At 41.2% G+C, this 17,492-nt stretch overlaps 1 protein-coding gene across 3 annotated transcripts in view; it reads left to right on the top strand.

Moving 5' to 3' along the window:
• Window positions 1–1,165: 1,165 nt before the first annotated feature.
• Window positions 1,166–17,492, top strand: part of fanca (FA complementation group A) — a 29,100-nt gene continuing 12,773 nt past the window's right edge. For 2 of the 3 annotated variants that reach the window (XM_012923263.3, XM_012923262.3), the window contains exons 1-23: window positions 1,166–1,388; window positions 1,604–1,716; window positions 1,988–2,084; window positions 3,005–3,159; window positions 3,649–3,744; window positions 6,484–6,557; window positions 6,721–6,830; window positions 7,112–7,222; window positions 7,422–7,485; window positions 7,875–7,987; window positions 8,731–8,807; window positions 9,464–9,605; window positions 9,818–9,951; window positions 10,099–10,209; window positions 11,208–11,303; window positions 11,449–11,508; window positions 11,766–11,854; window positions 12,265–12,325; window positions 12,428–12,477; window positions 12,620–12,690; window positions 14,359–14,457; window positions 15,211–15,344; window positions 15,433–15,503. In XM_012923263.3, coding sequence (XP_012778717.2) covers window positions 1,328–1,388; window positions 1,604–1,716; window positions 1,988–2,084; window positions 3,005–3,159; window positions 3,649–3,744; window positions 6,484–6,557; window positions 6,721–6,830; window positions 7,112–7,222; window positions 7,422–7,485; window positions 7,875–7,987; window positions 8,731–8,807; window positions 9,464–9,605; window positions 9,818–9,951; window positions 10,099–10,209; window positions 11,208–11,303; window positions 11,449–11,508; window positions 11,766–11,854; window positions 12,265–12,325; window positions 12,428–12,477; window positions 12,620–12,690; window positions 14,359–14,457; window positions 15,211–15,344; window positions 15,433–15,503 — 2,189 coding nt within the window. In that variant the 5' untranslated portion in view covers window positions 1,166–1,327. The remainder of the gene's footprint in view (window positions 1,389–1,603; window positions 1,717–1,987; window positions 2,085–3,004; window positions 3,160–3,648; window positions 3,745–6,483; window positions 6,558–6,720; window positions 6,831–7,111; window positions 7,223–7,421; window positions 7,486–7,874; window positions 7,988–8,730; window positions 8,808–9,463; window positions 9,606–9,817; window positions 9,952–10,098; window positions 10,210–11,207; window positions 11,304–11,448; window positions 11,509–11,765; window positions 11,855–12,264; window positions 12,326–12,427; window positions 12,478–12,619; window positions 12,691–14,358; window positions 14,458–15,210; window positions 15,345–15,432; window positions 15,504–17,492) is intronic. The other variant, XM_012923265.3, reaches the window with a different exon arrangement.

Raw genomic sequence — 17,492 nt, 5'->3', positions numbered from 1 at the left:
GATGATTGAATAAAAAGAAATATAGATGTTTTAACACACTATGAGTCGGTTTTCTCTGTTCTATCATGGGGACAAAAGAATCTGGGTTAATAATACAGAGCGCTATGATAAATTGGAGCCACTCCTGCATGGTAAACATCACGAGGCCAAGAAGCGAGAGCAATGACCTGCGCTCTGTGTCAATTATTTATTGTATTCTTATCCCAACACTAACAGCTCTCCTAAATGGCAAGAAAAGTTCCTTGCTTAGAGTTCTCCGTTGAAAGCTTTGGGCAAATAGTGATAATAGTAAATGGCAGTACTGCTGTGCTGTCTCTGATTGAAAACTTAAATGGAAAAGAAGGTTGCATGGCTATTTGAATGTTTGTGGTCATGATACATGGTAGCAGGCAGGTTTCAAGAGACCTGCCTGCTACCTTTAAAAGACCTTTAAAAACCCTTTTTGTTTAAAATTTAGGTTTTGTTTAATTTCCAACAGATGAAAATATCAGAGGGACAACTCAGGGTGAGCCATATGGAGAGGCAAGGTTTGGATGGTTTGGGAATGTGCAGAGGAGGGAGGGTGGTAAATATTAATTAATATTTTTTGTAATGAAAAAATATACCTCAAACGTTCTTTATGAAATGAGTGACTCTTTTGTACTGACTGTCATTTCTTTTTTATTCACAGCCTATAGAACATTTAAACAACAGAAGCAGACCCAAAGTGCTTTAGAGACAAGAACATTATCATTCCAGGTTTGCACCCCAGCCTCTAGAGGTCAAAAGTATTGATAATGGTATTTGTAATACTGGCCCTGTATTTACTTCGTATCAGATCTATACAATAATTTGTGGTATTGCACAGCACCAGTTCATGGATGTTGTGAACGAGGACATACAGGAGGGTGAAATTGAGGAGACACTGCTCCTCAGTGGAGACACCTATAGGAAGCAACTGAAAGAAAAAGACACAGTAATATGTACACAGTTCAACCTTTTGGTTTTCATATTATTTATATCTTTAAAAAATAATAATGATAAATAAAATAACGAAACAAAACCATTAAAATAAACGAAAAGACTAAAGAAATAAAGCAAACCTTTATGAACTCACTCCGGCATATTTTCTGTTTGGCCCACAGTTGGAGGGATCTGATTGGCTGCAGTCCGGGCCAATGAGAGAGAAGAGCGGCAGGCGCGTGAAACATGGAGGAAAGCTTGAACCAAAACAGAGATTTTGCCTACTGTAAAAGCTAAAAAATGCGATTTAAGACGATTTATTTTGCCCGCTATTACTGAGTGAAGGTTCTGTGAAGGCGTTTTGTGAGCGGACAGTGAGAGTGAAATGTCTCTGAGTGCTACGTGTGAGTCGGTGTCTCAGAAAAGGACTCTGTCGAGCCTCCTCGGTGAGTTTGACAGCTGCACCCACCGTCAACACTGAACACGAAGATAATAAAAACGTTCATTCATTTCATTCATTTATTCATTTTCAGGCACAACAAATACCTATATTGAACATAAAATACACAAAACAAAAAACAAAACTTGCCTGAAACGTTTTGAAACAAGCCTTTCGTGCAGTATTATTATTATTATTATTTTTTTATTGTTGTCTTCCTAGCTGGTCGTGAGCTGAAGAGGCCTAAGCTGACAGATGCCCAGAGGCTGCAGGAGGCAGCGATCCAGCTGTTGGAGCAGCAGCAGAACATCTGCAGCCTGTTCAGAGAGGTCGGGGTGAGTGAGGGGAGAGAAGCTAAGCGCCTACACTGAGTCATTTCATTAAGATTTTATTTAGGCCATTCTGTAGACTGAACATGTAACAACGCACAATGTCACGACTGTCAGGAGTTTAAAAGAGAAACGATAACCTTCAACTTGGAAACACAAGCACAGAATGATTGCAGGAAGTGCATGAAATGCTTTTAGAGATAAAAAAAAAAAGAAGCAGTATCACTCTGCACTATTTCGCAAATATCACATATATGTTTTTTCACACTTTTTGTAGCAATCTGAGACATGCAACCTGTCCTCTCATCAGGATGGAGAGAAGAATCAAGTGGCGTCCGAAGGTCTCTTATCCACCATCACTGGGTCACTGCTGGGTGAGACGAGCACTCTGAAATGCTCTCTGAGCTGTACGCCGCTTTTGTTAAATGTGTGGAAAGCTGCTGCTTTCTACAATTTCACTCTCCAAAACTGAAGCACTAACCTTTTTGGATGGCCTGTACGCGACAATAAGCCATAATACCAGTCAGATAATTCATTTAAAAGTTCTCCGGTGAGCACCAACAGCATAAACATAATGAAGAGGTCTTATTCACTGACTCCAGGTATTACAGGTGATCCCAGGTTGTAGTGCTTAATATATTGTCTTGGCAAGCTGAAGGATGCTGGTTTGATTCCAGCTGGAGGCATAAATCCCCTCTGGGGTTGCGTCAGTTCAGTGTAAAAAACTGACAAATCAAACATGCATTTTCCTGCTGGGGTGACCCCTCGTGACACCTTACTAGGTAAAGTGTTTTTATTGCTCTAATACAACTATTGTCACTTTAATCAGTTATGTTTGTGTCTGCTGAAAGCAAAACATCTGAATTTTTCTTGATTATACTGTACTGTAGTGCACAGCTCTCATCAATGATGGGATTCAATGGCTGAAATAAGCTCATTGCTGCAGTTACCAGTGAATCTGTCTTGAAACATTTGCGCAAACACATGAAGTGATGTGACGCACCCAAAATTTCTTTGTACATGTACAATGACTATAAAGGGCTATTCTATACCTCTATTCCACGGAAGGGCAAAAATGCCAAAATGCTTTTGCATGAAAGTGATTATTATGAATGGAATCTGTGGTCCTTCAGTTGTGTGAAAAAATATCAGAAATGTTGTTGTCTTCTTCAGATGTCTCTTTTTTGTTTTGTGCTTTCATATCCCTTAATGTGACTTGTGGAATTTGAGTGCCACCTAAAACCAACGTAATTGTGGCATAAAGTTAATGTTTTGTGTTCCACTGTGTGGATAGCGAGTGAGCTGAGGCGTCAAGCTGTGCAGCTGGGTGTCCCAGTGGCAGTGCTGTCGGTGAAGACGGTGTTGGAGAGACTGAAGGAGATCACAGAGGAAACCAGCGAAAGGGAGGAAGAGGAGACAAAGAGAGAGATGCTCACTTCCTCTCAGAGAGTGAGTAACTGCCAGAGCATCTGACCATCTAATGCACAGGTGTCGAACTCCAGGCCTTGAGGGCCGCTGTCCTGCTTGTTTTCCAACTAACCTGCCCTTGTAGCTTCTTATTGGCAAAGCACACCTGATCCAGGTAATCAGCAGCAGGTAGGGCAGGGATATCTCAAAAACAAGCACGAGGCTGGCCCTCAAGGAATGGAGTTTGACACCCCTGATCTAATGTGATTATGGTGGGGAAGCATCTGTTGCAGTGGTGGATTCATCTGTTAATAGCTGCCAAACTTTCGTATCTACATGGTGATCTCCACGGTTTGCTCAAAAACAAGCAACAAAAAAGACAAATATTGTTGTATATGATGTCTGGAACTTTCTGGCTAAAGAAGCAACAGTCTGTTCCTTCTTGTTTTAAATTTTGAAATTTCTCTTTATCACGCCCAGTCCAGCTATCCCTTTTTCCCCGAATTAAGTCCGTTCCGGTCCTCCTTCCAGGTCCAGCTGTGTGTTCTGTTGGAATCCAGCAGAGAATTGCTGTCACAAGGAGCCATCTGCCCCAAACTGCTTTGGCAGGAGTACATGAGAGATCAGGTGTGTGTACACACAGGAGCTTTTATACTGTAAATAAGCAGCTGTCTGTGAAGGTTCTCAGTCATCCAGGTCATCGTAGTCAAAGGAGCTTGCAAAGAAAAGCGTCTGGACTTCTTTAAGTTGCTTGAAGACGTTTCACCTCTCATCCGAGAAGCTTCTTCAGTTCTAAGGTCAAATGGTGGAGAGTCCCAGATATAAACCTAGTGGGAGTGACCCCCCACAGAGGGACAAAAGGACCCCCTGATGATCCTCTAATCGCCTGAGCCAAGGTGGAAAACTGGGCGTGGGTCCCAATCAGCCAGAGTTTCGGGTGAGCTCATTGTGAAACCTGGGCCCACCTTATCATGCGAATTCCTGAGGTCAGATGGCCCAGGATGTGAGTGGGCGTTAAGGCGTCTGGGAAGGGATCTCAAAACTGGATTATAGATGGCAGAGAGTTGGTGTCGTAAACCACCGCCTCTGTTCAAAGATGGTCGCTCACAGTGGACATAGATGGCTTCTTTCACTCCTCTTTCAAACCATCTGTCCTCTCTGTCCAAAATGTGAACATTGGCATCCTCGAAAGAGTGACCTTTATCCTTAAGATGCAGATGGACTGCTGAGTCTTGTCCTGTGGAGGTGGCTCTTCTGTGTTGTGCCATGCGCTTGTGAAGTGGCTGTTTGGTCTCTCCAATGTAGAGCTCTGGGCATTCCTCGCTGCACTGTACAGCAAACACCACATTGTTAAGTTTGTGTTTTGGCGTTTTGTCTTTCGGGTGAACCAGTTTTTGTCTGAGCGTGTTGCTGGGTCTGAAGTACACCGGGATGTCATGCTTGGAGAAAACTCTCCTGAGTTTCTCTGATACACCGGCTACATAGGGGATGACAATGTTGTTGCGTCTGTCCTTCTTATCCTCCCTCGCTGGTGTCTGGTCTTCTTTTCTGTGCCTCTTTGCTGACTTTAAGAACGCCCATTTAGGATAGCCGCACGTTTTGAGTGCTTCCTTTACATGTGTGTGTTCCTTCTTTTTTCCTTCAGGCTTAGAGGGAACATGTTCTGCCCGGTGGTGTAGGGTCCTAATTACTCCAAGTTTGTGTTCCAAAGGGTGATGGGAGTCAAAGAGGAGGTACTGGTCCGTGTGTGTGAGCTTCCGGTAAACTTCGATGTTGAGGTTGCCGTTCTCTTCAATGTGCACAGCGCAGTCCAGGAAAGGCAAACAGTCGTCCTTTGTGTCTTCCCTGGTGAACTTGATGTTTTTATCCACAGCGTTAATGTGCGCAGTGAAGGATTCCACTTCTTGTGTCTTGATTTTGACCCAGGTGTCGTCCACATATCTGTACCAGTGGCTGGGTACTCTTCCTTTGAAAGAGCCAAGAGCCTTCCTTTCCACTTCCTCCATGTAAAGGTTGGCTACAATAGGTGACACGGGGGAGCCCATGGCACAGCCATGCTTTTGTCTGTAAAAGCCTTCGTTGTACTTGAAATATGTAGTGGTGAGGCAGAGGTCTAACAGATCTGATCGGGTGTGAAGTTGGTCCTGTCCTCCAAGGAGCTGTCTTCTTGTAGTCGTTTTCTGACAGTCTCCACGGCCTCCGTGGTGGGTATGCAAGTGAAGAGAGAGACTACATCAAAGCAACTTAAAGAAGTCCAGACGCTTTTCTTTGCAAGCTCCTTTGACTAAATAAGCAGCTGTATCACCCATTGAGAAGATAGGTGTAGCTCTTTGAAACCACATACTCACAATCCCTGGACAGGTTGTGTGATCAAGGGACTCTGCAGCTTGATAAAGTCATATGACTTCTTTTTGAGCGGAGAGTTGCTGCCATCTATGCAGTCAGTCAGTCAGTCACACTTTGGACCCCTTAGGACCAACTGGGCATCATTTAAAAACACCACAGCTTACCTGTGTCTTGTAGTTGAACTTGTCCATCCCTTTATAACCACGGTGTACCCATCTTCTGACGGCTGCTTCCAGCAGGACAACACACCATGTCACAAAGCTCAAATGATCTCAAACTGGTTTTTTAAACATGTCAATGACTTCACTGTACTCAAATCGCTTCCAGAGTCACCGGATCTCCATTAGAGCACCTTTGGGATGTGTTGGAATGGGAGAATAAAATTAAAATGTCTGAGAAATGTTTCCAGCACATTGTTGAATTTGTGGCACAAAGAATTAAAGAAGTTCTGAGAGACAAAGGGGGTCTAACCCGATACGACCAAGGTGAACCTGAAAAAGAGTCGGGTGAGTGTAGTTTGAATGAAGCAGTGAGATAGTGAGAAAAGAGAAACGAAACTTTGACTTTGACACAGAACAACCGTCCTCATATGTTTAATTTATTTTGCTTTTCTAGACTTTGCCCAGCGTTGCTGGTGGAATATTAACCAACTTTCTGTTGGACTCAAAAAAAGAATCAATATTTGGATCCATCCCTTTCTGCTTTCTGGGTCCAAGCCACAGTAGTTTATTTAGCTGTATCTCTGTATCAGAAAGTTAAAAAACAAGTTGGAGAGTTACATGAAACTTGGTGGAGAGGCCTCTGTGGAGAAGCTCTGTCTGTAACCTTCTAGGTGTTGCACACAGCTGCAAAAGCGAGATGATGTAGTTCATGATAACCTTCCTGGTTTCCATTAATATTTCTACACTCAGGACTGAATTATATTTAATAAAGATTGAAACTGTGCTCTTGTTTTTTGTAAAAAAAAGTCTTTCACTTGGTGAACGTTGCTAAAATAAAGAATTTGTTGGGGGTTTTCAGAGGCTACCCAAACTGGAGATGGTCTACTATCTTCACTCTTACAACATCCTCAATCTGAAGTACATTTTAGAGAGGTAAGAAATATCAGTTAATGATTTTCTTTCTGCGCAGTCTCACAGAGATGAAGATCAAAACAGGGTGTAACTGTCTGATTATTTATGATCTGGGCTGTTCTGACAGATTAAATACCCCCACTCCTCACACACAGTCATTGTTTTGTTTTTTACCTTTGTTTAGTGATGAAGAGGTGAGATCATGGCTGGTGTCCCAGTTGAGGCTCCTGTGTGGATGGAGGCCTCCACAGGAAGAAGAGGAGACCAAACAGCTTCAGCAGAAAGTGTTGTCAAGTAGGAGACGCTCATATGTTTGTAGCTTTCACTCAAGAAATCGTTCAGTTCTTAATGCTGCTTCAGGTTTTAGAGATTTGGTCTTTGGTCCTGTCAGTTATTAGCTTTTCCTTACATGGCATTCGTGCAGCCCCTCAGTTCATCCACTGTCTGAAATAAAATGTTCTGATTGGCAGCCCCTCATAAACAAAAGGTTTGAACAGCAGGTGGGTGGGGCTTCTTTGCTCACAGCCAGAGCTATATGCATGAAATGAGAGCACTAGGGACATCTCCTGTTTCAGGTGTGGTTGGCGTCTTAGTGGGAGCAGGCTTTGAGCTGAGGCGCGATCCGGCGGCTGCAGACAGAAGGCTCTCCCGGCTCTGCTGCTCGATTCTAGACGACCTGCTCTTCTGTGAGTCTGCGTGTCCTTGTCCCACTTAGCCTGTCCTGTGTCGATAAAATATTAACTAAAGCACTTTGATTCACACTTCTGCATGCGGAAAACATCTTTTTTGACTTCTTCGATTGTTAATTGTTGTCTTGGTGTAAAGGTAGTACCTTCTTTTCTTTATTTTTAGCCACACTTTTTATTGCTTTCTGTCGTCTTTCAGGGGTTCTCGATATTGTGGACGAGAGTCTGATGCTGGAGTCTGCTGAAGCAGGAGCTGAGCTTTGGTTCTGGGTTTTTAAAAATTTATTTCTTATTTACCTTTCCTGCAATCAGACAGCACTGTTGAGGTCTCTGTCTGAGAAAGGAGACCTGCGTTTATATATATGTCACTGCAAGATCAGAGAAGAAAACTAAATTTTAGATTTTCCTACAAAACTCAGGAATCAAAGGCAGGAGAGCGGGCAAAGGGATTTATACTTACCTACAAATAGTCACACTAACATAACCTCTAGGTTTCGGCTCATTTTTTTATATGCAGGAGAAATGGTGATCTTCTGGATGTCAAATGCTGAGCTTGATTTATATAAACTTTATTGAAACCACGGTGCCTGACACCAGTTTTAGTCTTGCTGTTACATGCAGTGTGTAATTTCTCGCTCGGTGTCTTCTGCAGGATTCAGATTTTTGATGCCTCACTGTGTGGAGTTTCAGTGTCAGCCGACTGCCTTCAGCGTTTCTTCAAACACTCCCTCACGCAGACTCTCACCTACAAGCCCCGACTGAAAGGTAAAGACTTGTCACAGGCCCTTTCAAACAGACTGAGGCTTTAGTTTTTTTTAATGTTGAAGATTAGCTGGAACCTATCCACCTCTATTCATCTGGCAAGACCTTTAAGAGGGAACTGAGAGTTCAGTTTCAGAAAGATTTTCTTGATCTACAGTACGCAGTAAAAAAATCGTTACTGAGATTTGATCACAATGTAAAAATCTGTGTTTTTGTCTGTTGATGCCTTTTGTGCAGGTGACGTTTAAACTGTCATCAATAGTACTAAGGAAGGTGATTAAATCATCAAGTTTCCAAAACTTTAATGGGTTAATCAATACCCATTTAGCTACCAGTTTATATTATTTAGCTATAAATGATCAATGACTATTTAAAGGTCACACCACCCTGAGCGCGCCCGATCTCGTCTGATTTTGGAAGCTAAGCAGGATCAAGCCTGGTTACCTGGAGCAGGTCATCTACTCACTGGAAGATTGATGGTTCAATCCCTGGCTGCTTCAGACATGACAGATCTGCAAACATCTATAACACATCTGTCTTTGCAAGAATTATTTAACTCTCCATGTGGTATAAATATTGCACAATAAGTTTAATAAAAACTCTTTTAGGAAACATCACAAAAAGCATCAAATTAAGGTCTAAGTAACTCAAATCACTTGTAGGTCCAGCGATATTTGATGTGGTGTAAATAAATCTTTAAAAGTCATTTTTATGCTGCAGAAATGACATAACTGATATGTTCTCAGTGTCAGATGCAATCACCCTGCAGAATGAGTGGACCTTTGCAAAAGCCAGCCGCTTGCTGACTTCTCTCTTCCGTCAGGTAAATGTGTAACTGTAACTGGGTTTGTCAGTTTGTCACATGTAATTAAGATTAAGAAGAAGAAAACATGTTCTGTATTATATCTGTTTTCTTTCTGTGTCTGAATTGAAGCTAAATGTGAATTTCTTATTATTAATTTCTTAACTAAAAATAGGTGGAAATACTTATGAACTTTTTGTCAACTTTATGTGAGACTGTAAACTATTCCCGAGGTTGGGGGAACAACCGAGAACGATCAGCCACATTTGGTTTTTAAGTGAGGAGGCGGAGTAAAGAAACTACTGATTTGATTGTTAGAAGTCAAGTTTTAGCTCCTTTCCTTCTCCCTTTAAGCGCACTTTCTTCAGATCGATCTCCTCATCACAAGTTAAAACAAAGCTTTGCACTGCAATATGATCAATTATAAAGGTGCGGCAGGATGCTGGTTTCACTATGACTTTTAGGTATTAAGTTGCTTTTAACTTTGAGACCTTCATTTGTATGATATTGTCTCTTTCACATTTTGCCAGCTCACAAGCGCTTATCTACCAACATCAGTGGTTTCCTCTTCAGGATTAACGCTTTCACTAAAAAGCTGAAAAGACCCACAGTTTACAAATCAGTGGTCAGCAGGGACTGCTGAGTAACTGTTCTGTGCTGTTTTGTTCCTCTAACAGCTGGCTGTGGTCTTCAGCGTGGAGCAGCTGCTGCGTCACCTGCAGCAGGTTTTGGAAACCCATGAAGTCAACTGGAAACATGTCCTGTGCTTCCTCTCTACCCTGCTGGTGTACTACCAATGTGCCCAGCCCAGCCTCAAAGGTAGGCGTGCTGATGGTCTATCAGCACAGACAGGTGGAAGTCTTATGTGTGAAAGGAAAAAGAAAAACCAAATTTAAAGAAAAATCATGCACAACCTTTATTCCAAACCAGCGTAGTGATATTGAAATAAACTCGAGTTTCTGTAGCAGTAAACTAGTATTTCAGAGAGAGAGGAGCACAGTGATATCTGTCCTGTTCTGTGTCTCCGATAGAGCTGCTGTCCAGACTGCTGAACTCTGCATTTGAAGGTTATGACCTTGAGAACCTCATAACCGCCTTCTTATTGGCTCGACAGGGTGGACTGGAAGGACCCGGCATCTTCCCCTCGTACAGCGACTGGTTCAAGGTTTCGCCTTTTAACATCCATTAATAGTTTCTAGTTTATTAATAGTTTTGGGAATTACCTTTTCTGCCATAGACTGAAACACTGAGAGCTTTATACCTTTTATTTGAATATTTTTAATACCAGCAGAATCTTTTTCTACCTTTCCAGATGTCGTTCGGTGGTGGCAGTAGCTATCATGCAAGCAGTAAGAAGTCGCTGGTGTTCCTGCTGAAGTTCCTCTCTGACCTCGTGCCTTTTGAACCTCCACAGTACCTCAAGGTGACATCCACGCGTCTCTGAGTTTACACTTAGTAGGAATGCACAGGGTATTAATATGCTTATATTCCCTTATTTGTTTTGCTAGTGCAGACTGCTTTGATTTGCAGTAGCACTAATGTTGCTGGTTTTGTTACTGTGAGTGCATCTTCTCAGTCTTTTCAACTCACTTGACTTGTCTGAATCCTGAGCGCTGTAGCTGCAGTGTTTGTTAAACCTGAAGCTACTTCAGTCGCTGTTGCACTGAAATCTTAATGCTTATCGGAGTGCATTAATGCAGCAATGTTTTGCTTATGGAAAATAAGATTATTCATCATTTGTTTACACACGGCAAATGTATTAATTCTTAGATTTAAGACTTCAATTCTACTCAAGGTTAAGCAGAAGCAGGTCCGACCACATATTTTGAGGAATTATTGAAGTTGAAACATTAAATTCAATGGACACGGTGATATGAAAACTTCATGTACAGAAGATAAAAGCTTTTATTTGCCATTTGTAGAAATACACTAGTTTAAAAAATCCGATTAAAAAACAATATGTCAAAACATTTATAGAATATTTATGACTACTAAAGAATAACCACTTAAATATCTTAAATATTAAAAAAGTCTTAAGTTTTACTTATTTAAACCTCTCGACAAAGCATTTCCATTTCCACGTGAAAGTCCCCTCTGGTTCTGGGGATGCTAATCGCTCCAGGAGGTTTTCTGTGTTGCCTGCTCGTTGCTGTCAACAGCCGCTCTCCTGAGCTCTCATGCTGCTTGCTTGTTTTGCTTGTTAATGATCATTTCAGCTGCTATTTTCTACTTTTTGTAACATATCTGCTATGAAAAATGGATCGCCCATGAATACTTTTATATATTCATAACTACATGTCTGCTGGGAACAAATGCTAGCAGAATTATGGCATTTCCTGGAGAGCGTACACTATAAGAAAACGCTAGAAACTGAGAGGAATAGCCCAGCTCTGACACCTCACTGTCATTTTCCCCTGCTAGGTTCACATCCTCCACCCTCCATATGTGCCTGTGAAACACCGCAGCCTGCTGATGGAGTACGTCTCACTGGCTAAGACCAGACTGGCTGACCTCAAGGTAAGAAGAAAAGGGAAAGAAGAAGGTCGTTATCACTGTGTTACTTTGATTTTTCCATATAATACAATAAAAACAACACTGTGAGTGGATTGTGGTTAATAGTGTAGCACACATGAATTAAATATCATGGTGTGTGTGTGTGCAGGAGTCAGTGGAGGACATGGGTTTATATGAGGATGTTTCGGCTGCAGGTACATCGGTGCAGGTAACAGTGACACACAGTGGATATTCTATTATAATTTTAATTTTTGATACATATTCTATTCCATGCTGTGCCCTCCTTCTGTTTTCTATGCTCTGTTATTCTATTGTGCAACCCGCAAACTGGCATCAGAACCCAAACTATCTTCTACGTCTTAAGTAACAAGCAACACAAAACTTTGTGTGGACACGGGTGTAATTAGGGATCGCTGAGTCCTGGGTTGACATAAGACTAATAGTCCAATGTTTGTGTGTCTGCAGCCTCAGTGTCAGGCTGCCCAGGATGTGGACAAAGCTGTGTCTCTGTTTGAGAGCACAGGCAGAATCTCTGCCACAGTCATGGAGGCCAGGTAAACTACAGCACATTTATACCAGACACAGGGCTGAGGAGCCAGGGCCCCCAACCCTCGGCTTAAGAGAGCTTTAAGGTGTTTTCTTTAAAAGAATTTAGCAGCTACAGAAAGGTGTTATTCGAAAGCAGGACAACCACGAAGAGACTTTAATGGTCTGAAAGTGACACAAGACATTAAAGGGATAGAAAATACAAAAGTATGAGAACAGACTTCACAGAATGATCTGGATTACTTTGTGATATTTTCTTGAGAAGATCTGAATGGTATAACTCAATGTTACATGTATTTTTAATATACATGAAGCAACCAACCAGTCAGCCTGTCAGTGCTCAGGAGGCCCTTTTCTCATAATCTGTTTTAAATATAAAATACATGTTATTTGAAAGTCCTCTCTGGTCTTCTCACAGTATTTTCCGGAGGCCGTATTTCCTGACTCGGTTCCTTCCCGCGCTGCTCACTCCGAGAGTGGTAAGCGCTTCCTGTTATCCCTCCCGATATTCTTCTGTGCATTCTCATGTGTGAGGTTGTGTTTTTGTTGCATGACATGCATGAACTGTCATTTATTTGCAGCTTCCTGTGAAAGTCGATGCTCGAATGAGTTTCATCGAAGCGTTGAAAAAGTGAGTTTCTATCAGAGAGATGAAAATGTCAGCAGGTTGTTCCCAGAGTTTCTTCTTTAATTAAGTTTCTAGTTGTTTTAAGTGATAACATTGATCATCATCACCACAATATGATTATTTGTTACTTTTTGTGTGTGTTTAGAGCTGATAAGATCCCTGCTGCACAGTATTCATCCTACATGGAGTCCTGCCAGAAGCAGAGACAACAGAATAGTGGGTATTCTTTTAAAGGACCGCTGACATTATTTATTATTATTTATTTTAAAGATGGACATTATTTGTTTGATTATTAGCACAGTGCAGTGAAAAAGTATTCAAGGCCTCCTGATTTCTTCTGTTCTGTGTGCATCTCAAAATTGAAAGTTAAAACAAACCCTGATTAAACACAACAAAGTTCATATTGTCAGGTCATGGTGGTCTTGAGTGCTCAGATCATACAGCATACATACATGCTGCAACAGTTTGAAAGATGAGAGGTCAAACATCTTCACACATTGCTGTGGTGGAAGTTTGACCCAGTGATCTTTGAAATACTTGTACGTTGGAGGTCCTGCCTCAGCATCTCACTGGGATGCATGTCTGAGCTCTTTGACAGTCTAAAATGTTTCCTTTAAAGTCATTCAGACATGGATTTATCCTTGTTCTGGCACTAGATTTCCAACTCTATTTGACAATCCGATAACTTGATGTTCTCCTTTTGGGATTTCTGTCAGAAGCCAGAATCCAAGTTTCTCCGACAGGTCACCCTGTCCCTGAAGCAGCAAAGCACCTCTGTAAGATAAAAATAGTGCATAATAGATATAATTTGGAATTCTATTTGGTTTAGCAGACAGAGAGACATTCAACAGATGTACTTCTTAGTAGAAAGTAAGAGAGCACAGAATGACTGGTAATGTCTTTCAAGGGAAGTGATCAGTGATTAGAGTTTATAAGTGGAGATATATCAGCAACAACTACAGGTAAATTGGATTAATGCAGTGCATTCTGCCTGCTATAGCTCTACTTGCTATTGGTGTGCTGGCTCAGACAGAACGGCAGGGTTGCTGATCTGCACGTCCAAACCAGAGACAGACGCTGGAGACTTTCTTCATTTCCCAATTTAAGCATGAAGACAAACAGCTGGGCTAGTCTTGTGGAAACTTTGTTGCCTCTGACTTTAAAAAAATAATCCCCAACCTGTAACGAATGGTCAAGCATAAGTTACAAGATATGGTGACTTATCTTTTATTTGACTACAATATAATAAAAAAATCAATAACATCAATGAAAACATACTTTCATGACAGCAAGTGTAGTCTCCCTCTGCTGGGCATTCGGAGAATGCACGTTTTAAACGCTGCTTCATCAGCTTTCGTCTCCAGACCCTGAAGGGTTTGGGTGTGCATGTACACCTCTGTGTTGAGTCGATTTTATCCCTGCAGCCTCCTGAAGGAAGCAAAGCACTCATGATCTGAGAAGTGCTGCATCAGAGAGGCGTGTCATCACACATGATCATTCAGCACTGCACTCATCACACTGACTCACTGATGTCTCAGTGTGATGAGTTTATGTGGGGAAAGTCAGATTAGATGTAAGATGAGGTTTCACTCTATGATGAGTGAAAACCGGTGCGATAAATTCTGTCACCTTTTGACAGATTTGTGTTTTTCAGTCTACGCGTGGGTATAATTTTGCAGAGACTCTGTTAGTTGAGCTGCTGTGCTTGAGAGTGACAGGTTAGACTGATTGCTGATTATATTTAATTGTCTCCACACTCTCAGCCCTGAGAGCCCTGTACATATAAATAATAAGCAGCTGACCTGTGCAGCCTCAGCTTTGCACTTATTTCATATAATACAACAATCTCATAGTCAGAAACTGATCCTCATCTCCTGTTTTCAGTGAATGCTACGTGTTCAGACGGCAATGATGACCCCCTGGAGGTCCTGAAGGTTCAGCTGCAGGAGTTTGCAGAACTTGTCGTTGATGGAAATGATGGAGGTGGGAAGGTGTTCATGCGCTCACTCACACGTTTTATATTCTGTCAAGGAAAACCCTTCACCAGTGTATAATAGAGATTCACACAGAGACCAGTTTCTTAGGTCTTTCTGATCTTATCTCTATTTATTTATATATACTTTTCATTTGTGGCATTTAAACTTAAGCAACATGCGTACAAACCTCACTTTCAGGTCTGTACTTTCATTTGGTTAGTAATATTTTAGCTGATAGTTTAAACTCCTTGATGTAGTTGCTAAACATCAAATTAAACTAATTTGAGCCTAATTATAGGGTTCCTCATATATAATACTTCGGATTTACAAAAAGAAGAGGGCTAAACAACAAGTACACATTCTGTACATAAGAAATGGGCATAGCCAAAATAATGTTGCCCACTGGTTAATAATGTCCCACTGTGAAGCCTCCAGATGCCTCACCGTGCAAAGGGCCCCGACTTGTCAGTCAGAAGGCAGGCCTGTCCTAAAGCATACCCCACGTTATTCCACCTTTTTCACTCTAATAAAGAGTTTTTTTGTTTTGTTTGCTGCTTTTGGCTTGTTGTGTTGTGAACCACAAGATGGCGCCACAGTATGTGAATCAAAGACCCTCAGGAAGTGAGTGTCTGTTATAAAGGCTCAGCTACTGAATGATGTGTACGTTTGAAAAAGTATACAAAATAGTTTTGATGAAGGCTTAGCCTGTGTTAGGCCTTCAGGTTCCTCCACAGTTTGTTCAACACTCACGTGTCCTCAGACATGTCGGCCCAGCTGTCCAGGATCTCACACACGCTCAGTGTCATCTTCCCTGGTCGTCCCGACGATCCGATTGGACAAAAGGTCATCAGTCTTCACACTGACGCTCCTCCATCCTCCGAGCTCCATGTCAAAGTACGCACTGATGAAAGTCTATAAATCAGCAGCCCTCTTGCTGTATGTGTGTGCTAACTAGTATGCATTTTTATTGACTCTCTCTCAGGTTGTCAATATGATCCTAAGAAACTTCTGCCAGTGCTTGCTAAATTCTTCCAAATCAAACCCTCCGAATAAGTGAGTAGGAACTTTCAGGAAAAGTTGCAAATCGTATATTTAAATAATCCTGAGCTCTTTTTAAATGCCTTGCCAGACTCAAAGCCTTTAATAGAGCTTTGCAATAACAGATAGCAAGTTTCTAAATAGGTTCTAATCATTAACACCGAATCTGGAATCCTGATTCTGACTGATTTGAAGGTGTGATAAAACCAACATGTGTCTCCTTTGTGTTGTCCAATTAAAAGGCCAAAATATTAACTAGTGCCTGTAAAATGAAAGTTGACCTCTGCAAGATGTAAATAAAACCTTGTCCAGGGTACCTTCAGAGTCTTCTTATATAAAGAGTAGGGGTGCAACGATACACAAAATTCACGGTTCGGTTCGATACTTTGGTGTCACGGTTCGATATTTTTTCGATACAAAAAAAATTTTCATGCCTTTTTAATTTGTCATTTATTAAAATTATAAATATATATTTTAACTCAAAAGTACAGTTTTTAAATTTAATGTTGCTGAAACAAAAGTAATTAAAAAAATTAATCTATCTCAGGGCTCTCAAAATTTCAAAATCCCTGGTAGCCCTTCGGGCAGGGACTCTTCAGTTTTTGGTAGCCCAAAATAAATATAAGTAGCCCGAATAAAAAAGAGAGCAATTTTTTGATTGATGTTTTGTTTCCTGTTTTGTTTTCTTTACAATATTATACATTAAAGTATAATATTGTAAAGGAAACAAAACATTAATCAAAAAATTGTTGAAAAACAAATTACAACATTGTATAAAAATTACAATCATCAACTCAAATACTTGGCTATAATTGAACAGAAATTTCTATGAACTTGTAAGAACTGTGTAGGACATGAATCAGTCTGTGTCAGATCCTGAATTTGAAATTTCCGCTGAAGTCAAGAGACAAGTGGAACCAAGATCGAGGCCATTTGCTTTTTGAACCTTGCAAAGACTGCTAAATTTTGCCAGTGGTAGTTCACTCTTTGCAACATAGTAGCTGTTCTAAACAGATTTTTCAGGTTTATTTTTAGTATGTTATTTGCAATTGGTGTTTGTTCTGGGAAAGATAATGCAGACTGAGCAATAATGCATTTCTTGCATTTCTCATGGGTTCTAATGGGGGCCTTTCTTAAAATGACTGGTCCCAGTAACAAAGGCGCTTGTCGACTCAGAAATCGAGAGAAAACCAACAACACACCCGGCAGAACATTATGTTATTTACACGGGTGCACATAAGTGGTCGCATGTGCGCATTCGCTGTCAAAATAAAAGACGCGCACCAGATAAGAAGTTGCAACGCACGTTTGCGTCCATATAAAAAGCACTGTTTTTGTCCGCTAGAGTGGGATTTTCACGGCACATTCCGCACCACATCTCTGTGCGTTCATCATTTGTTTGAAGCCAGCTCACCTCCTGCAACCACTTTTCCGAGAATACGTGCTTCTTTTGTGGTTCGGACTCCTTCTGACATTTGTTTGGAGGTGGAGGAACACCAAAGTAATTGCTTAAAGGAGCTTCTTCGACATCTTTAAGAGTTCTAAACAAATGTCTGTCCTCCTCCAGAAAATCTTATGTATGCAAACACGCGTTGCAACTTCATATCTTGTGCGTGTTTTTTTTTTTTTTTTTGACAGCGAATGCGCACCTGCGGACCACTTATGTGCAGCCCCGGTTATATAGCTCGTCATATTGCAGCCACAGAAATTCTTTTGTCCATGAAACCATAAAGCTGCACTTTCTTTTTGCCTTATAGTCTGATTTGTCATAACTTTTCCGTTTTGTGGTAAGCTTTTCTTTGGCTGTCACTTCTTCACCCTGACCTGTCTTATTTGGCTCAGCAGAACTAAAATATATATCCAGCTGCTTTTACACACACACATAACGGTCAGCGATTCTCTGCGCGATCAACCTCTCATATGTTTAAGCTTGCTGCGGGAGATTTCACTTGTCATGTTTGCATAGTAAGCTAACGATTGATAAGACTATGTCAGAGGAATTGG

The sequence above is a fragment of the Maylandia zebra genome, linkage group LG7, assembly GCF_041146795.1.
Source record: "Maylandia zebra isolate NMK-2024a linkage group LG7, Mzebra_GT3a, whole genome shotgun sequence".
NCBI lineage: Eukaryota > Metazoa > Chordata > Actinopteri > Cichliformes > Cichlidae > Maylandia > Maylandia zebra.
This window is presented reverse-complemented; position numbering and strand designations above follow the sequence as displayed.